The 23,415-nt window shown below is 41.4% G+C and overlaps 2 protein-coding genes across 5 annotated transcripts; one reads left to right on the forward strand and one right to left on the reverse strand.

Moving 5' to 3' along the window:
• Positions 1 to 1,560: 1,560 nt before the first annotated feature.
• naxd (NAD(P)HX dehydratase) lies at positions 1,561 to 11,375 on the reverse strand. 4 transcript variants are annotated; one of them, XM_047370993.1, is made up of 11 exons: positions 11,219 to 11,335; positions 11,043 to 11,121; positions 5,689 to 5,839; positions 5,547 to 5,592; positions 5,359 to 5,447; positions 4,737 to 4,845; positions 2,784 to 2,834; positions 2,606 to 2,710; positions 2,397 to 2,517; positions 2,150 to 2,273; positions 1,561 to 1,983 (listed from the first exon to the last, which is right to left on the reverse strand). In XM_047370993.1, exons 3-11 carry the CDS (start codon positions 5,793 to 5,795, stop codon positions 1,833 to 1,835), a joined length of 903 nt encoding a protein of 300 aa, XP_047226949.1. In that variant the 5' UTR covers positions 5,796 to 5,839; positions 11,043 to 11,121; positions 11,219 to 11,335; the 3' UTR covers positions 1,561 to 1,832. The 4 variants fall into 4 exon arrangements, with proteins under 4 accessions (XP_047226949.1, XP_047226946.1, XP_047226948.1 ...); XM_047370990.1 differs by lacking the exons at positions 11,043 to 11,121; positions 11,219 to 11,335 and adding exons at positions 8,207 to 8,686; positions 9,999 to 11,030; XM_047370992.1 differs by lacking the exon at positions 11,043 to 11,121 and having other exon boundaries at positions 11,219 to 11,375.
• A 425-nt stretch (positions 11,376 to 11,800) lies between these two features.
• On the forward strand, positions 11,801 to 20,961 carry rab20 (RAB20, member RAS oncogene family). The gene is made up of 2 exons (XM_047370995.1): positions 11,801 to 13,680; positions 19,832 to 20,961. The coding sequence occupies exons 1-2, from the start codon at positions 13,491 to 13,493 to the stop codon at positions 20,431 to 20,433; spliced, it is 792 nt and encodes a 263-aa protein (XP_047226951.1). The 5' UTR covers positions 11,801 to 13,490; the 3' UTR covers positions 20,434 to 20,961.
• Positions 20,962 to 23,415: the final 2,454 nt, after the last annotated feature.

The raw sequence follows: 23,415 nt of genomic DNA on the forward strand, positions 1-23,415 counted from the left end.
GAGTACCTCAGGTCACTGGATGTTGTGGGGCTGTCGCAGCAGACAGGAGTGGTGGTCCCCATTCACAAGAAAGGGGACCACAGGGTGTGTTCCAACTGCTGGGGGAATCACACTTCTCAGCCTACCTGGGAAGGCCTACGCCAACGAGTTGGAGAGGAGAGTCCTGCCGATAATAGGAACTCGGCTCGGCTTCAGGACGAGCAGTGTGGATTTGTCCTGGTCGTGGAACACTGGACCAGCTCCACACCCTGTACAGGGTGCTTAAGGGTAAATGGGCGTTTGCCCAACCGGTCCGCATGTGCTTTGTGGACCTGGAAAAGGCATTCAACCATGTCCCTCATGGGGCGCTCCAGGAGTACAGAGTCCAGAGCCCTTTATTAGGGGCATCTGGTCTTTGAAAAGGAGACCTGTTCTGGTGCATGTTGGACTCTGGCAGGGCTGCCCTTTGTCACTTGTCCTGTTCATAACTTTCATGGACAGGATTTCTAGGTGCAGCCAAGGGCCAGAAAGGGTCTGGTTTGGGGACCAGTGGATTTCGTCTCTTCTATTTACCGATGATCTAGTTCTGCTGAACCCCTCTAGCCAAGACCTACATGCACCGAGGTGGTTCTCAGCTGAGTGCGAAGTGGCAGGAATGACAATTAGTTTGTCCAAGTCCGAGGCCATGTTTCTAGACGGGAAAAAAGTGGCTTGACCACTCCGGGTTGGAGTGAAGGTTCTGCCTCAAGTGTAGGAGTTCGAGTATTCGGGGTCTTGTTCACAAGTGAGGGGAGCGAGATATCAACAGACAAAATCAGTGCAGCTGCTGCAGTAATGCGGACGCTGTACCGGTCCGTTGTGGTGAAGAGAGCTGAGCCGAAAGAATGAGATCCCGGATAAAAGCATCTGAAATCCAGCCTTGAGGCCAGTGGATAAAAAAAAAAAAAAGATCCTCAGTGTTTTGTCAAATTTATACACCAGAGAAACAGAAAGTCCCGAATTACTGCTTTGAAATTCCTAGAAACTCATCTGATCAACTTAAAGGTTAAAGTAAACGTTGAACATCTAGGTAAGTAATTCAAGTGTTTGGTGCACCAATAATCCCACCATTGGTAACTTTTGTTACAAACAATTATTTGTTAGAATAGGATTTATCTCCCCCACCAAATAAATGACCTGTGTGTTTTAAGGCTGAATTTTTCAATGTGCTGCAAGAAAAGATAGAGTTAAGGCTCTTTATATGAGTAAAAAGGGGCCAATGAATGAGGCTGATGCTGTGTGTGTCGCCTGAAACCTGTGGATGCCTGTGAAGTTGGGATTTCATTTTTTGTCAATCCTCCCATTTTTGGAAACGTATTTTTGCAACCTTTCACTTGATCTTTGTGAATGAAAACCTGTTCTGTAAAACAACGTTCATTAATAATAATAATACTTTTTATTATTAGTATGTTGTATCGCCACCCTATGGCTGTCCCTGCAAAAACTTCTTGCCATGACAGTAAACACTGCTTTTAACAAATATTCACCCCTAAAGTCTAATTTACCATATACTATAAAAAAATTAAATAAAAATCAAACAAGTAGAATTCACTGATTTTATTTAGCCAACTCAGTCTTCTGTGTAAACTGAACAATTTGGCTTCAACATATTTGGTGTGGACAAAAACTGAATCTTAAACAGCTTTTGAGATAAAATCAGGTGCTTGTTGGATTTTATTTCTGGTTTATTTAAAACAATGTGCGTATGTACTGTATCTACCTCTACCAAACTCCCACCAGCTCACCCAAAGCCTACCTGAAGAAAGCACATTTTAAGATTAAGTGTGTATGTCATTACTAGATGTTTGATTGTTTCAGCTTTCAAACAGTTTCCTAAAGGCCGGACCGATCTCCTGGATCATGTCTGAGGTGGTGGTGGACCTGCCGTGCCGATGGAACGCCTGATTGTTGCACTGTCTGGTAAGCGAACAGGCGCCGAACGCTGCAACCACTGATGGGTTCATACTGAGAGGGGACCAAAGAAAAAGGAAGGGATTAAGAAACAAAGGCAGACAAACAATGTTGCTTATTGGGGTTCAGCTCAGTATTTCTTTTGCATTAGCTGTGTGATTCTTTGAAATAACCAGCACTAATGTAGCTCCAGGTATAAAAATATAATGAAGTTCTTCACCCTCTGATTAGTCCTGCTGTTGAAGCAGCATGAGCCCAGTGTGCCATGACTCCCATAGATCCAGACAGGAGATCCCCTTGCCCACCACATCTTCTTCCACTGCCCTCAACACTGCATGAGTAGACTTAAAAGCAGCAAACCATAACAAGAGGTTACAAACAACAAATCTAAAAGCCTCTTACATTGGGGAGTCTGGAATGATGAGAGACATGCTTGGAGAGTTCGTAAAGCTGTGTTTGAAACCAACCTTTGCTGCCATCTGAGATGAGATCCTGTTCCCCCTTCAGCACCAAGGTGAGGTTGCCCATAGCTCCACTAAGTTGCATGACACTGCGCTGGTGGTCGCTGCTGTTCATGGGCTCATGGTGCTGAATCAACATGACGGAAGCAAGGGTGAATTCAACGTGTGGAGAACACATGAGTGAAAGAACTTTGACAAAAAAATAAAACACTCACAAGTGCCTCGAACAGTCTGCTGAACTCCATGAAATTAGGTGTAAGGATGCCCTTCTGATAACCTTGAATGACAGATGGTTGTTGTGTAATGAGCCACAATCCATCCTGTTGAAAACCAAAGCCTGTATGACTTTTCAAATAAAAGCCGGAGCAGCTGGAACTTTTGATCTACACTTACTGCATCAATAACTATAGGGATATCCCTCGCTTTAGACCTCTCAATCACTTCCTGAAAGAAAGGAAATGGTAGAGGTCATTTTTTTAAATGAAACAATTTGTAGAGTTTTTACTGACTTTTGCAAACTAACTGTGTGACAATCTAAATATTTTATGCAAATAATAAACACCAGCTTCTTTTGGACAAAACACAGACTCAGTAGATTGCATGGACCAGTCAAATTTAGTCAAGGGTAGCCAAGTTGGCTTTATTAGTACAGTTTTGAAGCTGCGTTTAAGTTGTTGGTATGCCCTTTCAGGCCTAGCATGAGCATCCGTCTCGAGCAGCACGATTGTATCTGAAGCATTAAATGTAGGTGTGAACGCACTCAAAACCTTTTGAGGACGGTTTTCTTCACAGCTGGTCTGGGGCACTTTTACCTGCACCAGTTTAGCTGTTTAAACGTAATGTGTTCAGAGACACACTGAAGGACCACCCACTGACCCAACGAGCCCGCCTCCGAGTTGTTACCTAGATGTGTCCAACTTAAAATACAAACCTTGCTTTTAAACAGTGTTTTTGGTGAAATATTATAAAGAGAATATATTTTTTTGGGCTGCATGGTGGTGCAGTTGGTAGCACTGTTGCCTTGCAGCAAAAAGGTCCTGGGTTCGATTCCCGTCCGGGGGTCTTTCTGCATGCAGTTTGCATGTTCTCCCCGTGCATGCGTGGGTTCTCACCGGGTACTCTGGCTTCCTCCCACAGTCCAAAGACATGCCTGTTAGGTTAATTGGTAACTCTAAATTGCCCTTAGGTGTATGAATGAGTGTGTGTTTGGTTGTTTGTGTGTTGCCCTGCGACGGACTGGCGACCTGTCCAGGGTGTACCCCGCCTCTCGCCCATAGACTGCTGGAGATAGGCACCAGCTTCCCCGCGACCCACTATGGAATAAGCGATAGAAAATGACTGACTGACTTTTTTTGGTAGAAAGTTATTATAGATTTTTTCGAATTGTCTTTAATCAAAAAAAAAAAAAAAAGACAATCAGCGCAATTTCGATTATATTTACCAGTGGATTACAGGAGTAGGTGTGGGTGGGCAGGTTTCCTCTGTAGTGTGACCTTTAATCTGTAGTTCGGAGAGCTGACTGTCCCCTTTTAATCAAATGAAAAGAATGGCAACTCTACAGCAGTGTGTTGTTTGTTTACTTGATTACAAAGCAGTCTATGTGCAGCTTACATTGTGCAGAGCTGCTGATGGTTGTAATGTGATATTGGACTTTTCTGGATTAAAGTCTTTAGTGTCTGTGTGCTGACCTGATCTCTGTAAAGTCACATATTCAGTTCTCCTTTCCTGCTCTCACATCAGGTCTGTTAGAATGCATAGTTCAGCTCATTAAGTGTTTTGTAGCAGATATCAATCCACAAAAAAAAAAAAGGTACCCAGCAGCAGAAGCATCAACAACCCGTCTGGTAAAACACGTAGCAGAATGTGAGGAGGTTAACACGGAGCTGAGGCAAACAGAGGTTTAATCACCACCATAGGGGGTCTAAACCACGGAACTGCCCCTCCTTTTATACTACCAATCATTGTAATTTTTCAAGTCATCAGTTGTATAAAACATGTATGCACTGAATGACTGTTGCCCTTTCCCTGGGAGGTTGTGTTCGCCTCAGTGTTTGCAGTGAGTTGAACGGAGAGAGTCCTTGTACAAGAAATTCTGGACAATTTTGCAGACTGTTCTCATATAAGCTGAGTATTTTTTCAACTCAGCAATTTGGTGCTTCTGCTGCTGATGTATGAATGATGTTTACAAGAGGTGTTGGTGTCCTGTTTGTTGCTCAGTAGACGGCACACTGAATGACGTGGCTATGTGTTTATTTGCACGTAAAGCGGCCAGCAGTGATCTTATCACTCAGGATCAATTTCAACGCCAGGGTTGAATGCTTATATGAGTGAATATATTCCACGTGCCTTGGCTGTTTTCAGTAAGGAGTCTTCTCTGCCCAGACCTGGTCCCACAACGAGGCCATGAAGTCTCGGGAGCCACATTTCTATTTCCTCCACAGCATTAGTACTGTCCCTTCATACGTGCAAAACAGAGAGATGTTATTTGAAATGGACATAGGGAAATATTTATGCTTTTAAAACTCAGTAACGGATCACAAAATACATGCAGACCAAAAATGGAGGTAAAACTACCTTATGGACCTAACAGTCCTTTGATTTAACCAACTTAATTACAATCATTTTAGTTGATTTTCCCTCATTTACACAACAGTTCAAAGGCAAGAGCATTATTGAGTTCAGGCTTATACCTGTCACTTAGCTTGGATTTAATCTACAACAATTTAACATGTTCTGGTTAATAATTATGGCTTCTGCTACTAGGAAAGCTCTCAAGCACACCAAGTTGAACTGAGCCGTTTACTAGCAATGACAAGTTACTAGCTTAATGTGAGATTCTTGTCATGAAAAGCCGACATTTTTGTCTCTGTAAGGCGTCCTCTCACATTATGGCAACAATATTTCTGTGGGAATGCATGGCAGGTTTAAGCACATATTAGATGTCCTTTGTCAAAGCTAATGTACTTACAGAACAGGGTGCACTATGAGCTCGGGGCTGTAGGATTTTATCACCGTTGCAGCATCTCTGGTGCAGAAAACGTGTGACAAGTCACCCCCCTTAAGACAAAAAACAAAACAAAAACAAAAGCAGAAACTAAATAACTACCTCAAATCTACTACGAATGTGCAAAAATAGTTACCAAATTTACAGCTTACCACTTTCAGTGCAGAGATGGCAGCAAAGTATGGAGCACCGGTATAACTAAGATGAAAACAGCATGACAAGATTTAGGACAAATGTTTTCTGCAGATCATCATAAAAATGTTAAAGCGAGGAGCCGGTCTTCATGTGACGCACTCTTTACATCCTCCAATGATCCCAATACGGCCATCTTGTCCTTTGTGCTTTTTGGACGTCAGTGGAGGAACTATACTCTTTACTAGTGGGACAATATCATCACCCATGCCTCTGTGTGAGGAAGAGCCCAAACTGTAGTAACGCTCAAACACTGAGGGAAAAAAAGACAAGAGCAGAGATTGTTATAGTGGAATATCACACATAAAACAGTTCTGGTCAAAAGTTTAAATCTACTCATTTCCAGGAAGACTAGGGATGCACCGACTGCAGTTTTCTGGCCGATCACCGATCTTTAAAAAGCCTGATTCAGATTTTGTTGAATGTTGATTTTTTTTTTTTATAACTTACACTGTCACAATACACCTTCAGTGTTCCAATCTTATTTAGAAAAACCATTGAACAATACAAACTTATTTTAACGGCACATCAGGTAGTGCTCTCAAATATAAACGAAAAGTTTAGAGCATTGCTGTCCAAACTACTACACTATCAAAACTAAATTAAATAAAAAAATCTGTTTCCTTAGTTTTTCATTTCTTACATTTTAAAAACAGGCTAAACTTGCACAACAGGTTAGGCTACAAACCTGTTTTGAGCCACTTACCAAAAGTAAAAAGCACAGCAGCACCTTTACAAAATCACAAAGTCTGAGGTGAGTTGACGACAGACTAACAAAACTTATAAAGTCTCCTGAGTTTTAGGTTCCCTTGTAGTGCTAAAAGAAAATGCCAAAATGCAGCAGCTTTGTTGTTATTAAAATATAAAAATAATCTAAAAAAAAAAACGTGCAACAGCTTACAGGACAGAAGCTCCTAAAAGTCAAACAATTTACAAAAAATAAGTGCAGCCTGTATACCATACAGGTGAGTTGTACTCACAGATTTATTGCAGTCACTTTTCTCTTGATGAACAAAAGCATTTCTGCTTTACCACCAGACAGGCGGCTTTTTTTCTCATCTACTACATGTCCAGCCAAGCTAAATAGGTGCTCGCTTTCAATGCTTGTGCACGGGGCAGAGGTCGGTAAATAGGATCGGTTTCACATGTAATTATCGGCCAATCATACAAGATGGAGGAAATTGGGGCCTATTGATCAATCGGTACACCCCTAATAAGGATCATTTAAATTTTTTCCCCGGTGGAGTTATAATACAAAGTACAAAAGTACTAAAAAAAAAAAGATTTGGTGCATAAGTTTGGACTTATTGAGGATTTTCTCTGATCCACACAAGCAATACAGTATATACCTAAAACCCCACAAATATTTGGTCATTTATTTAAAGTTACTGAATCGCATGCGTTTGGAAGAATTCACCAAGTTTCCCGGCCAAATTTAGCTGGATATTTGACCTCTCTGGACTTGACCCCTCTTGGATGTTCCTACAGGACTATTGTCCTGTAGGAACATCCAATTGTGTCCAAGGTTCAACTCTGTGACCTTAAACTTTCACCCTCAGATGGTAGGAAGGAAATTGATTAGGATGTTGAAGAACAACACAGGAACCACCAAGGCACAAGTCTATCATAAACTGGAATATGTTGCAATCTCAGTGCCACTGTCCACAGTGAAACTTGTTTAAAATGATGATGGACTGAGAGGGTGCTGACCAATAAATAATCCCATTCCAAAATTCACATCTTCAAGTCTGACGAATACTTGCAACCAAATAGTTTCTGGAGGAAGGTTTAACAGTCAGACAAAAAAAACGACTCAATACATCTGGAGAAGTTAAATGGAGGCCTTTTAAACCTATGAACCCAATACCAACCGGCAACCATGGTGGTGGCAGCATCATGAAGAGGGCCCGTTTCACTGCCATTATGTTCCATTGCACATAATGTATAAAATGACGAAGAGGGCCCACCTCCAAATTCAACTTAAATCAACACCTAGACAGCTAAAACTTGGACACAATTGGTTTTTCCAACAGGACAACGAGAGGTCAAACATCCAGCCAGAGTTATGCCAGGAGGACCTTCAAAATGTGTGGGTTATCTGAAACTTGCTAAGAAACATTTAACCAAATAGTGTGGGTGTATGTATATATTTGAACCTATTTGTATAATTTAGACAAGGGCTGCACAATATGAGGAAAACATCTAACCAGAATACCGTTGGTGAATAATTCAAAAATACAGCATTTAAGAGTCCTTTGTGATAATGCACATAGTATTACCTCTACTTATAACAAATGCAATTAGATGCACTGTGCTGCTTCATTTTAGACCATGTGTGGATTACAGAAAATGAATAAATCAATCCAAAACCTTTGTTTTCACAAATCAAAGTTGTTTCTTGCATTATTAGTCCCTCAAGAAAAAAGTAATGGTTCAAATAAACTCTTAAAAGCCCCAAACCTTGACATTCATGTCCAAAATGAGTGAATAGAAACTTCAGACTGTTATTGTGGTTTTTGGTTCAGAGAAAGACAATTGCTGAATAACCAGGAAACACACTGATAAAATCTATAATAAGGATAATAATATGGGTGATCACTGCTGAGTGTTTACGTCACACCTGTGCTGCCTTTTATTTTCTCTTCACACACACTGCCAGACCTGACACCTAAAGCCTGAGGATCTGTTCTCAGAGGTTGGCTGAAATAGTCTGTCTGGGATGCAGGGTGTCTGAGTTGCCCGGACTGGCCGCGCGTATGATGCGATGGGGGGGTGCTGGAGATAACCGGAGGTCGGGCCGGTGGGGACAGTTTGGAGGGAGAAGATGAGGATGAGCTGGGTCTGCCTGAGAACATCTGAGCCAGCATCTGGAGCATGTGCAGCTCTCTGGCGTGTTCTGCTTCTCTGCGACGATCCTCCGCTTGCAGGCGCTGCTCTTCCATGCGGTAGAAGTTGTCCTCAGCCTGGGCGCTCTGCTCCAGGAACTGCTCCATTAGCTTCTCCATGGGGAAGTTGGAACGCCGCTTCCTGGTTCGTTTTGGGGTTCTGGCCGGCAGATTGCCAGCTAATTGGCTACTGTTTGTCGGTTTTGCAGAAGTGCCTGAAAAGAAGATTTCAAGAACATAACTGAACAAGCATAAATGCACCTTTAGATGTCAAACCTTTTTTTTTTAAATAGAGAGAAGGTCAAATACAACAAAAAAAATCTGATTTTTAGGTTATAGACATGTGTTTTGATGCATAAATGGGGATAATCTGACAAACCGTTCATTTTCTGCTACTACCTTTATCAAAGAACCTGCAACACATTTGATCTATTTCATGTGCTATACCAGTTGCATTTCAATAAAACATTAGCATCAAAAAGTTCTTTTATTTCAGTATTTGAACTCAGAAAGCAAAACTCACATATAAATTAAACACATTGATATATTTAAAGTGTTTATTTCTGTTCATTTTGATGATTATGGTTTACAGATAATAAAAACCCAATTTACCAAAAGCATTTCCATAAAGCTGGTCTGCAGAGGGAAGCGTGAAGTGCTCTAAGATTTCCTGCAAGACATCCACCCTGACTTTGGATGAAACACTGTGGACTGAAACCAGCAGATGACAATGCTAGGACCTTGATTTCTAAATAAATAGCAAAATGTCCTTTTGTCTGAAAACAGGACTTTAGACCCCTAAAATATAGTCCAGTCACTTTTCTCTTTAGCCCAGGTAAGACGGTTCTGATGTGGACTTCGGTTCTGGAGTGATTTAACATTAGGAATGTGACAGTTGTAGACCACGTATTGGTTAAGTGTGTTTGGTGGCTGTTGAAGAACCAACTCCAGCAGCAGTCCACCCCTTGTGAATCCTGTCAATGTTTTTCAAATACACTTTGTCCCTCCACTTAATTTTCCATTAAAATGTTTGGATGCAGCAGTCTCTGAGTAGCCAGTTTCTTTAGCAATGTCATTTTGTGGCTTTCCCCTTCATGTGGAGGTTGACAATGACTATCAGCTAGACCCTCTAAAGTCAGCAGTCTTCTGCAGGATTTTGCAGGCCATAATTTAACATTTCCCTTTTTATTGGTCTTCTGTAATATTCAAATTTGTCTGAGAATTAGAATGTTGGGTTTTAATTAGCTGCGATCCACAATCATCATAAATAACAAAAATAACTGCTGGAGTATATTAGTCGTGCAATAAATATATGTGTCATAGTTACAGCTTTTTTAGTTACATGAATGAAAAAACAAACATCTAGTGTTTTAGATGCACCTGTATCCTTCGAATAAACCAAATAACTGGCTGCTCGAACCTCAAAGAGGAAATTGGGAAATTGCTACTGGTCAATAAAAGTCTGATCGGTGCATCTCTTAAGGAGAAACCATAACCCGGAGGAGCAGATGAAGAGGATGTACTTACTGTTATTGCCAACTGTGACTTTTACTGGAATGGGGATGGGGACAGTTGGGTATTCCAGCTTGACTTCAGTCTCAGCAGGATAGGGACACTCTCCTGTGCTCTCAGAGTATCCATCCTGAGCATCCTCCCCGTCCTCATCCAGCCCATCTCCGGCCTCCTCCACTCCCGCCCCGCTGTCTATCAACTCATGCGGGTCCAGAGGCGGCCGGTTGCTCAAAATCCTCTCCATGATGTCGTAAAACTTGCAGATCTTGTGGTACTGCCCGTTGTTTCGCAGGTTGCCCTCCTTTGCTAGCAGGTACTGCCTCTTGAGGCTTTTGATCCGGACCCTGCATTGCTCCGGGGTCCTCTCGAAGCCCATGGCCCCCAGCCTGCGGGAAACGTCTCGGTAGACGAAGCTGTTTCGGAAGTTTCCATCAAGCGCCGTCTGGATGTCCTGCTCCCCCCAGATGTTGAGAAGGGTCCTGGTCTCTATGTCCGACCACAAGAAGCCCCGTGTCGTGTTGGCTTGCATAGCTGATCCGGTTTACAGCGTGACCCCTACCCACGGGAACTGAATGGAGATGTTTACACCGCAGACTGCGAGGAATGACGGGTATGGCTGCATCGAAGCGGCGCAGCACAGCTAACCGAAACACCGATCAGTGGCCATTTTGATAGCTTAGAAGGGCTTATAAATGTAGTCCAAAACTTTAGCTTCATAACAAAACGACGTATAGGTCAACTACTTGTTTGCTAGCCGCCTCTGTTTACTCCATTTCATCGCTGTAAAATGCGTAGCGAAGTATTTTTTAGGTGAACCGAGGAGGGGTCAGTTTCCACAGCATTGTGTGGCACCATTAGCTCTAGCGGACAGATTTCCAAACTGACCTCTGATCAGTCCTCTGAGGTTAACGTTACCTATCCTTGGTCCTCGTATGCTATGTGTCCGCGGGGTCCTAAAGACGCTGGTTATTCTGTCAACTGTTCCGCTGCAGTTACAGACATAACAGTCATGGCTGCGTTAAAATAAAATAACATATCGGTAAAGCCCATTCACATTACCTTTTCCGTTAAAACAGATGAACGTGGCGACAACCGACAGTGCAACTGTGACCAACCAAAAGCAGAGCTGTGTCTGAATCTGTTGAGGAACCATTGTTTAGCAACATTTCAGCCATTGGACCTCGGAGCTTCCCCACGCGTGAAAGACTCCTCGTGTTGTTCGCAGTCCTTCTTACCTAAACGGGAAATGCGTTTTAACGCTGGGAAGTGCGCACAACAGCTCCGGATCATGAGGCTTTCTGACCCAGGGTAGCAGTACAGGAAGAGAACGGCCCTGATGCGTTTAAAGGCTGCTCGGACACATCAGTATCAAAGCGCCAGAGGCATATAGCATATAGAGCGCCCCAGTGACGTAACCGCTGCCATTAGGGCCACGGGGTTATGTGATGTAGCAGTTAATGTGGTAGTTCACAAAAATTTAATCAGAACTTTTAGTCTGAACAGCTGCAGCAAGTGTTACATTTCTTTTTCTTTTTTTTTTTTTTAGCAGATAAACTTATTATCACTATGCCTAATATGTTGTCTTAATAATTTAAGTTTTACTTAAGATAGATACGCTTTTAATAATTATGGGCTACGTCCAGTTCAATTCATTTTCTTTATATAGAGCCAATTCACAATACTTGTCGTCTAAAGGCACTTTACAAAGTCAATTCAAGCAAATCATACAGATTTCAATTCAGGTAAATACATTCCAATTAATCCTAATTATCAAACAGTGCAATCAAATTAAATGTATAATTCAAATTGGTTAAGCAGTTTTCTATCTAAGAAAACCCACCTATAAAATGTAATCTTTTAGCCTATTATCATTATTTAAATAAGTATGTACATGATATAAGAATGACGACATAATAATTTCATTTTTGTAATATTTCTTCACTGTGGACATTTTGGTGTCATGTTAGTTACATTTTCAAAGTGCAGCTACCTGTAAACGTCTCATATGTTAATACTTGGGAAATGTGTTAATTTTGCCCTGAGTTTTGTCTTGTGGGTAAAAATACAGCGACCTCAAAGCCACACCTACCTAACGATCAGTAGTCTTGGAATTTGAAAACCAATCTTTGGATTGTGTTCACATTTTTTGATTATTTTTCTCAAAAATATCCAGTGGAGAAAATGTTATTGTTCTGTGGGGTTGATACAATCTTTTTAAATCAGTCAAAAAAATTAACTAAAAGTTCAAATAGTGGCATTTTAGTGACAAAAGCTGAGGATGATTGACCGATCCCCCAACAACTCAGTCTCACTATTTGATTTTAACGATACCAGAGACTCAAAATGCTGCTGCATCCAGAAATATTTCCTAAAATAGTAAATCTTCCATAAAAAGTACAACAAGGACGCTTTACATTAAGGTTTAGGTTTTAGAATAAAAAGAAAAACATCAAACCTTTGAGACACAGTTTTTTTACTTGAACTAGGCCAGTTGAGCCATTTCCACATTTAAGATAAAAAATAAAAAAATCTGGAAAAAATGAAAACAAATAAAGCAAATTATTTGCCGCCTTATGACAGAAAATGACTAACAAAATGTAATTAATGTCAGAAGAAGTGCTAAATCAGTCTTATTAATTAGCTTTATATTGAAAAACATTGCTCATTTTTATATAATTGTTGACTAATTATTAAGAGCTAAACCGCTAGTTCAGACAAAATTAAACAGAAACATAAAATAAAACGTGACTCTCAAACTGTGTTAAATGTGAGCCTGAACGCCTTGCAACCTACTTGCAACTTGAATGCATAACTATGAATGTTCAACAGCTGTTCATCTGTCATATTGTTCATGTATGCCAGATGTTCAGTGATTCCTGTGCCTCTTGTGATGTCATCAACCCAGGTACACAAAAAGCAGATTTAGCAGTTTTTGTCCTCTGTGTGCTTTTGTAAATTAGTGTATTTTCGTAAAATTCTACAGTGGAAATAGATACTTTGTTACCTAGTTGAATTTCTATTATCATGTATACATTGTATGAACAGTAATGCATTACCTTTAACATGCTCGTTTGTTTCAAAGTAAACGAGGATTGTTGTTTTTTGAGCGTCGTTCCGGTCCACACACCTTACCAGATGGCGGTGCTAATGCACCAATAGTTGTTTACAAACCTCCAAAGAAAAACCTAAGAAGAAGAAAAAGGTGAGCCTGTAAGACAGTGCCGTGGGAGGAACAACTCTCCTTTAATCATTAGTTCCTCGCCTCCTTCCTGTTTCACCTCAGTTACTTTTTGAAGTTCAGACTCATTCACCGGAATGTGCCGAAGTGTAACTGTGAGGGAGTGAAGAAGAAATACCTTCTTTTTTCGTATAAAATGGTTTTCTTTACAGGAGTTCTTGACTTGTGTGGGGATATTTTTCTGAGTTAGACCGTATCTCCTCTGCGGGATTTGCACATAAATAAATAACGCCTGTCCTGCTGTAATAGCGGTACTGAGGACCATCACCATGCCCGACGTGTCGAAGATGAAGAAGCCCGACGTGAAGCTTGTGCTCCTGGGCGACATGAATGTGGGGAAGACGTCGCTGCTCCACACATACATGGAGAGGAAGTTCAAAGACACCATCAGCACCGTCGGAGGAGCGTTTTTCCTCAAACAGTGGGGGCCATACAACATATCAATCTGGGACACAGCCGGTAAGACATGCTTCCCCTCTGCTTGTTTTCTTACGTGGCTGGTTTATTCCTGTGTTTCATTATCAATACTTGATAAGACATCATGTCGCCACTTGAGGCAATCAGCAGCATGTGACCGCTCAGTGATCACAGGCAGGCGGCCTGCTTCATGGGAACCCTGCCTGGAAGCTTTCCCTCCTGCCCGTTAGGGACAACCAGAGCTAGTCATGTAAAGCTTTGCTCAATCCAGTCTTTTCAGGTCAGACAGGAGGAAAACAACCTGATAATCCAACACAATGAGGTCCAGCCAGCCGGATACCAGCTTTTTCACACACACACACACACACACACACAAACATAAGGATTAAGCTTTGTTGCATGGTATCTCCAGGCATGGGTACATATAAGATTCTCATACTATAACTTTTTGTGGAAAAAAACACGATTTTACACCATCACTGTATCAACTCAAAAATGTTATGAATTGATTTAATTCATTTAATTTAAAACAAACAAAAAAAATAGCCCCAATTATTTCTATTTAAAACAGCATCGCTGTAATAAGAGTCCTTTAATCCCACACCACGTTTTTCAGCTGAAAACCTTTCCAAACAGCCAAAACGTTCAGGGAAAAGTGTAATGGTCTTCTTTCAGCCAGCTGACAGGCAGTATGCACAACAGGTGGGGGAAAGGGTGGTGCTGTTACTCCATGGTCCAAGCAACCGGAGAAACTGCTTGTCAAACAGGCACTTTCCCTGGTAGTTCATTAATTAAAAGGACTTTGAAACGTTGTGACGGACAGCTTTAGTGGTCCTGAAAGGTTGATATACCGTTAACTGTCTGAACTAGTTTCATTCAATGAATAGAAACTGAACTAGTTTCTATTCAAACTGCTTAGCAGACCACCGTGACTGAAAACGCATGCCAATCAGATGCTGCATTTCATTTGGGCTTGCATGTTAATCTGTCAGGCTCCGCTTTGACAACACAATGTAACCAAGGCGCATCCCTAAAAGCTGTGAAGTAACACCGTTTTCAGTCAATTTGTTTTGTCGAAATGCTCATCAGTCATACTGTGCATGAAGTCATTTCAGCTCCTGCTGCTTGGCGTGTCATGGAATCACCGTGTGCCTTGTCATGCTCTGTGTTGCTCAATGTTGGGCAAATGTGACCCAATCAAAGCAGTTTCCATGACTGTGGGGCTTCATGTCCCCCTTCTGCTTTTATTGCACTAATTCAGATTTTTGTTCATGGCTCCCTGAGACAGAGCCTTCAGGAACTGATTACAGCTCTCTGACGCAAAGCACTTTTCAGTGGGTCTAAAAGGCTTTATCTGTTTGGGTATCATCAAGGCTAAAGTTGATGACATCAGTGGACTGATTCCAAAATAGCAACCATCTCCCTCTTTTAAGATATTTTCTTGTTGCCTTCAAAATATTTTTGTAACCCTTTCTAGACTGATAGATATCGACAACTTCTGTTCTTGAATTTCTTTAGACACGGGTGTGATGTGTTGCTTTTTGAGATCTTTTTTCCTACTTCATGTTGTCATACAGGTCCTATTGAGGTAATTCCTGACCTCACAGGCCTGGCAGTAAAGTTTTTTTTTTTTTTTTTTTAATCCAACATGTTGTGCAAAGTGAGCCAAAAGCGTTAAGAAATACAGAGTTCTCGTAGTTAGTCCAGGTGAGCAGACTGACTCTGATCTTACAACCCTTCCAGCACCACATTCAACAGAACATTTTATCTTAGCAGACAATGAAGAGAAGTCGGTGAGTGTTCTCCTTTTTAAAATGTTAAATACTGAAGAGGAATATATTGCTTGTGTGTTAAACCAAAATCTGATCTTTTTCTGCCCTCTGAGTGAATCTTAAACTATGCGTTTTTAGGATATGGCTGCACAGTATTAGGAAACATGTGGTTATTATGTTAGGGGTGAAATTTGCAATGATTATACTACTGGTTTACCAAGGTTTTCCTCAGTGTTGTTTTGGTTTACCAGCAGCAGGATGGCCTCACCGCTCTCTTTGAGCTTTATGCATCTCAGCAAAAAAAAAAAAAAAAAAAACCACATCAAGTGTGTGCATCTAGAGCGAGGAAACGCACCTCACTGGCTGAATATGCATTGCATTTGAAATATAATTCAAAATATTGCATCCAAGCAATGGTTTGCGGTTGCAGTTTGATGTTTGTGAAGCTGTAATTTGACGATTTTACCTGGCGGTTATCATGTTTGTGTAATGAAGTTTACTCATTCGTCTCATCATTAAAATGAACACAGACATACAAAGATTTTATCCAAATAATTAACAAATAACACTTCAGAAATGCAGTCACTCTGTATGATTTATGTGTAAATTCAAACAAGACGGGTTTATGTTCTTCAAAATCAACCCATTGCATAACGCTAAAAGTGCCTTGTCACCCTGGTATCTTGTAATATTTGCCCAAATAACACGTTTAACCAGAAAGCCTCCTGTTTATTTTGTGTTTCCTTGAACTTGGGTCCACGTTTGAAATGATAGTGACAGATTGTGATCTGAGGTTGAGCAAAGCAGCACCTTTATGTGTAAAACAAACCCTGTTAGAAATACCAAGTATAAATAGTTTCAGATCAGTTGTTTCCAAACATCTGCAGGACTTTCCGCTGGAGTAAAAACGTGTTGGGGCTGATGAAGACTATGACCGGGCCTTCAGCTGCTGTAGATCTTTAAATAAGAGCTCCATCGACATGGTCTTCTGACATATTATGTTTCATAGGAGCAAAGTAGAAATAATTGTAGCTTCTAAACCCGGAGCCAGCTTGTAATATACTGTTTTAAATATATGTTGTTTTGACCGGAATATTGCTGCTTAATGATAATCTCAGAGTAGCATTCCAGTGTTGCGTAAACACGATTAACAGTAAACCATCTTAGGCAAACATAAACTTCACCACAGTTGAGCTGGCGAGCCACAGAAATAAGGGAAGAACTGGCCTTGTAACCAGTGAGCCATTTCCGGCCCGTGTCCCTTCACTTCGTGACCTCTGTGGCAGGTCCCATGTTGCAGCTGTTCGCTCAACATGGCGAAGAAACGCCAGATCAGCACCGCTGAGTCACTGCAAAGCTATTGTTGCACATCTATCAGCACTGACCACAGAGTTGTGGAAAGGGTGGCTGTTAGAGAGGTCGTTGTAGTTTTTTTAGGACGGGAACGTTGGCTACCGTCGGTCACATGTTTCCTGATGATATTTAGTCCCGTTTTCAGTTAAAGTGTAACGTCCAGACCTGGCCTTTTAAAAGAAACCCGGCCCATTTCCTCTTAGTGGTCATATGATGACAAAAAAACTCAATTCTCCTTGATTCAGCCTGTCTTTTCCAAAGTTACACAAACACACACAGTAGTTTTCCCACAAAAACAACACACTTCCCTTGGTCATTCAGCTGAAAGCTTTAAAAAATATATATATATTTTGTTACATTTTGATGCAGAAAATTGGTTCATTTCAAATTTTAGTTGAAGCAGGTTAGTGGTTTCTGGCACAACTTCACCTCTGTCCAGATTATGGCTGCTACAACTAATGATTATTTTGCTTATTGATTAATCTGTCGATTATTTTGTAGAATAATCGATTAATAATCAGATGGCAAAAGGTGCTTAATAGGTGATTTATTTTTATTTTTTTACAGAATTTGAACCAGGTGAAACTAAAGCTATGCCATGTGAGAAGGTCTGGATTGAGCATATTTACAGACAAAGAAGGTTTTTCAGCCTAAATGCAAAATGTATATATTTAAGTTTGGCCTAATTACTGCCATGAGTGGGTGGTTCTTTCAACAAATGGCATTTTTTACAGACTGTACACTCCAGTTAATGAAGATATTTTTCAATAAATAATTAATCATAAATAATCCGATTGATCCGATTAATTGTTTCAGCCCTAGTCCGGATTAGATATTGGTTGCTTACCTGTATTAAGGAATACCAAGGTTTGAAAGGTAGGAAAACTGCTAACATTTACATCTTGCTTTTCCTACGATGCCAGAAAAGGACTGAAAGTGACTAGAGTTTTCTCTGGCTTAGATTAACGCAGTGTGAATATTTTTTGGACTGCTTCATGAAGACACTGTAAAGATGATTTGTTCGTAATTTGTCTCTGTCATTTTCAAGTATTATACCAAGTTTAAAACTTTTTCATTGGGGATTTGTGTTGTAATGAAGCTAAAGTAAGAAATGATGATTTATTTACCTAAAGGGGGATTTTTGGTTTAGTTCGTATAGATGCAACTGATCAGGGCTGTTGTTTAAACTCCTTTAGTTTTAGTTGGGCTTATCTAATTATTATACAATTGTGTGCATCACCCAGAAATGCCCCAAGTGGAATTTATTCCTACCCACAATGTTCCCCTTCATGAATCCCACAATCCCAACAACAAAGCTTGTTTCTGTTTGTAAACTGCTGACTGTCCTGCATAAAACTGTCTGCCGTGCCTATGCTGCTAGGAAAGAGTGTTTGTTGTAAAGACCCTTTATTTACCTCAGATTTCTGGCTTTAATGTCTGCTGTTACTAATGTAGCTTTGAGGGTTTAATGTAGAAGGAAAACTGTAGGTTGTTGCAGCAACTCTGGCCTCTTCTGTTTGAAAGCCTCAGTCCTGATTCTCCTCTTGTTCAGATCCTTCAGCTACCCTCAGGAAAAGATAAATCGGCAGAGCTAACAAAGATTGTACAGCCATTTTCTTTAAATCAAGCATTCCAGATGGATTTTTCTAGTGTTTACACCAGACAAATAGATTTTTTACAGTTAATGATGTGATACTCGATCGCTCTGACTGGTTGTGTCCGATCATTACTCCCACAACGCCTTATTATCACTCCCACCCCAGTCGTTCCCCGGATAACTGTCGAGGAATGTAGCACTGGCACTGATGGGGTTGGGCCTTGGTGCTAGTACTTTCTACAATAAACACGTCGGTGTGAGTTTAGCTCATTTTAACTTTTCAGGCCTTTTACTGCAAAATGAGCTGTGTTGCAAAAGGAGGTCATCACATTTAGGGCTGAAACAATTAATCGGATTAACTGATTATTGAAATAATTGTCATTAACTGTAGTATACAGACTCTAAAACATGCCATTTGCTGAAAGAACAACACAATCTGGCAGTAATTAGGCCAGATTGTACAAAAATATATAAATTTCGCATTTAAGATGAAAAACCTCTTTTGTCTATAAATATGCTCTATCCAGACCTCCTCAAGTGGCAAGGTTTTAGCTTCACCTTGTTCAAATTGTGTAAAAAAATCTCCTATTAATCACATTTTGCTATCTGATTAGTGATTGATTCATCGAAAAAATTGTCGACAGATTAATCAATTAGCAAAATAATCGTTAGTTGCAGCGTTAATCACATTAAAACCATAAATTGCAAAGTATCTTATTAGATTTTATAAGATGAATCAACAAGTGGCAGGAAAAGGGTACATGGTTTTCTACATAAAACAGTCTGGTGCACACACCTTACTCTGATACTCACAAACTCCTGTGCAACCAATTGCCCTCAGAACTCACCTGGTTAGTAATTGTGTGTATTTTCATCTCAGGATAATCACAGGTTTTCTGTGAAGGCCTCAAAGGTTTATTTGGAGAAAATTTGTGAAGTTAGTGAGCAAGCAGCCTGATGTAGGCCAAAGAAAGTCAGGATGAAGCTATGGTAAGGTTTATAGGAGGGTTATGTTATAAAACAACTTCTCAAGCTTCAAACATCACACAAAGCACTCTTTAATTCACAATCCTATAAATATGGCACAACCGCAAACCTACCGAGACATGGCCGTCCACCTAAACAGACATGGTGGGGACAGAATCATGCAGGGAGGATGCTCTTCTTGAGCAGGGACAGTGAATCTGCTCTGATTTAATAGGGTGACGAGTGGAGCTAAATACAGGGTCAATACTAGAAGGAAGCCTGTTGGAGACTAGCTACAATTAAATGGAATGGTTTATATTGTAGGATATTCATATTAGAACAGTCCAGTCAAAGTCCAGACCTAAATTTAATTGAGGATGGATGGCAGCCCTTGCTATCCGCTGTTCAGACGTGCTCCTTCGAATCTGGCTGAGGTGACATTGGGCTGTGAGTGTTAGGTTTTATGGAGGTCCTTATTAACTGTTAAGTTTTCCTCTGTTCCCAGGTCGGGAGCAGTTTCATGGTCTGGGCTCCATGTACTGCCGAGGTGCAGCCGCCATCATCCTAACCTACGACGTCACTAACTGGCAGAGCCTCGCTGAGCTGGAGGAGCGCTTCCTGTCCCTGACTGACACCGCCAACCATGACTGCATCTATGCCTTAGTGGGGAACAAGGCAGATCTGACTGATCCCAAAGCCCACCTTAGCCAGGATTTGGATGGACTCTCAGAGGACCGAACTGAGTGCGAGGAGGAGAGGACAGAACCACAGGTTTTATCCGCCTGGCCCACTCCTCCCGCTTCCCCAACATCCCTCTCCGGTTTGCTGCTTCACAAGCAGGTGGCGCGGGACGATGCTCTGGCCCTTTACGGAAGAATACTGCGATACAAAGGCCGGGACGAAAAGAACAGCCTCCCGGCAGACAAGCTGTGTTTTGAGACGAGCGCCAAGACCGGGTACAACGTGGACATCCTGTTTGAGACACTGTTCGATTTGGTGCTGCCCTCCATCCTGAGGAAGAGGCACGAGAACCAGGCGTCTCCGACCGTGGACCTAGAGGACTGCAGGGAGGTCAGCGGGACGCGGGTCAAATCCAGCTGCTGTTAGCAATCTGAGACAAACCATCGAGGCTTCTACCTGCAGACTCATTTTTATCAATCAGCATGTTTGTCTGAGCACCAGGTCCACACTGAGATGGTACTACTGGTCGTTTGCCTTGACAGTGACTTAACGACTAACATATTTCCCGATGATGTGAAGAAGTACATGAGTGCAGATCTAGTTTATGTAAAGAGATTTTGATAGGAAGGGAAATGCCACTTCCACTTTAACAACTCAGACTGCACTTACATAACCCAAAGATGTGCCTGTGGCCAAAAAACACACACCAAGAAAGAGATGCCTCACTTACTGCTGTTTGTAAATGTTTTACTACTGTCATGCCATTTAATTAGTTACACCAATCATTAATTTCACTGTTTATTGTAGAACTTTGATCACTCTTCACTTTATTCAAATTGTTTTTTTTACAAGTATTGATGCAGATCTGTTTGTTTTATTGCAATTGTGTTAAAAAAAATGTCAGTGTTGAATTGTTTTTAAAATATACGGTCATAATAAAGAATTTTATTTTGAGGTTTGCCTTCTTTGTTGATAACATAATTTAATCAGCAGAATAAAGATATTGAATCTAATTCAATTAGATCATAATAATGTGAATTTTACCAAGGTTTTAGTTCTGATAAAGTGGAGCATTTGTCTAACTTTCCAAACTCCGTAAAATGCTTTAACTTGCTTGGCACAGCTAAGGTAAATTTGTAGAGGAAAATAACTGCAACATGGATACCATCAGATAAGATGTAAAGTAGTGTGCAAAAGTCTTAAATCATCTAGATTTCAATTCAATTCAAAAATACTTTATTAATCCCAAAGGGAAATTAAATGTTGTTATAGCTCATATGTAGGTTTCTTCAAAGAGCCGTTGTAGATGCTGATGGCTGTGGGCAGGAAGGATCTCCTGTAGCGCTCCGTCTTACAGCAGATCTGAAGAAGCCTCTGACTGAAGACTCTGTTGTTGTAGGACAGTCTCATGAAGAGGATGCTCAGAGTTCTCCATAATGTTCTTCATTTTATGAAGAATCCGTCTTTCCACAATGATCTCCAGAGGTTCCAGAGGAGTCCCCAGAACAGAGCCAGCCTTTTTTATCAGCTTGTTGAGCTTTTTTAAGTCCCTGGTTCTGATGCTGCTTCCCCAGCAGATGATGGCAGAAGAGATCACACTTTCCACAACAGACTTATAGAAGATATGCAGCATCTTGCTGCAAACACCAAAGGACCTAAGCTCCCTCAAGAAGTACAGTCTGCTCTGTCCCTTCTTGTAGATGGCTTCACAGTTGCATCTCCACTCTAGTCTGTTGTCCAGGGGAACACCGAGGTATTTATGCTCCTCCACCACCTCCACTTCTTCTCCCATGATAGAAATAGTGTTTGACTTTTTCCTGTTTCTCTTAAAATCTACAATCATCTCCTTTGTTTTAGTCACGTTCAACATGAGATGATTGTTTCCACACCATGACACAAAGCGGTCCACCACCTTCCTGTACTCAGCTTCTTGTCCATCTCTGATCCACCCCACGACTGCAGAATCATCCGAGTATTTCTGCAGATGACAGGAGTCTGTCTTGTACTGAAAGTCTGAGGTGTACAGAGTAAAAAGGAATGGTGAGAGTACAGTCCCCTGTGGGGCTCCTGTGCTGCTGACTACCTGGTTAGACTCACAACCCTTCAGTCTCACAAACTGTGGTCTGTTTGTCAGGTAGTCTTTGATCCAGGAGATTGTTGAGGCCTCCACCTGAGTCTTCTGGAGTTTCTGACAAAGCAAATCAGGTTGGATTGTATTAAATGCACTGGAGAAATCAAAGAACATGATCCTCACAGTGCTGCTGGCTTTGTCCAGATGACAGTGGGTTTGTTGAAGCAGGTGTATGATGGCATCTTCAACTCCAACTCCACAGCGATAAGCAAACTGAAGGGGGTCCTGATGGTTTACTGTTTGCTTACTCAGGTGGGCCAACAGGAGTCTCTCTAGGACCTTCATGATGTGAGATGTCAGGGCAACAGGTCTATAGTCATTGAGGACTATAGACCTGTTGCCCTGACATATAGTTTTCTTTGGTACCGGAACAAGACAGGAGGTCTTCCACAACACCGGAACCTTCTTCTGGGCCAGGCTAAGGTTGAGGAGGTGCTGCAGAATCCCACAGAGCTGCTCTGCACAGGCCTTCAGGACTCTAGGGCTGACATGATCTGGACCTGCAGCCTTATTCCGATTCAGTCTCTCCAGTTGCATCTTCACTTGACTTCTTGAGACACACAGGTGGAAGGGGGAAGCAAAGGAAGCATCAGCATCTTCTGATATGGTTGATGGCAAACATGTAGAAGGGTCTAGGGCTGAGGTGGAAGATAAAAAATGTGAGGTGTTACTGGACAGCTGTGGGTCCTGTGGGTCAAAGGAGGGTGGGATGTCTGTTTGGCTGTGAGCAGGAGAGGAGGATGCTGAGCTTGTTTCTGAACTGAACCTATTGAAGAATGTGTTCAGTTCATTGGCTCTGTCCAGATCATCCTTCTGCTTGAAGCCTGTGATCTTCTTCATCCCTGTCCACACATCTCTGATATTGTTTTGCTGGAGCTTGCTCTCCAGCTTCTTCTTGTACACCTCCTTGCTGTCTCTTTCTTTCTTTGTCCAAGCAGCCAGGCATTCTTGCATTTTTGAAGTGGTGTCATCAGTCGTTCTCCAGGCGCTAAGAAGGTCTTTCAGAAATGTTCCCTGAAAGTTTGGCTCCTTTTTAACTCCTTTTCAGTTTTAGAGAACTGCTGATAAAGGCCACTTTGAACTGCTCTTCTGTGGTTTCTTGAAGATGTTTCGACCCTCACCTAAGAGGCTTCTTCAGTTCTTATCATGGAGCTTCCAGATTTATAAATGAAGTCTGACCAATCCCTTCATCCTAAGAGATGTGTGGGTTGTGAAGTGCTTCATAATTAGGCCAACACGTGTATGGTTTTAGTCTTATGCCTCCAAGTGTGAATGGT

This window comes from Girardinichthys multiradiatus, chromosome 7 (genome assembly GCF_021462225.1).
Source record: "Girardinichthys multiradiatus isolate DD_20200921_A chromosome 7, DD_fGirMul_XY1, whole genome shotgun sequence".
NCBI classification, from domain to species: domain Eukaryota; kingdom Metazoa; phylum Chordata; class Actinopteri; order Cyprinodontiformes; family Goodeidae; genus Girardinichthys; species Girardinichthys multiradiatus.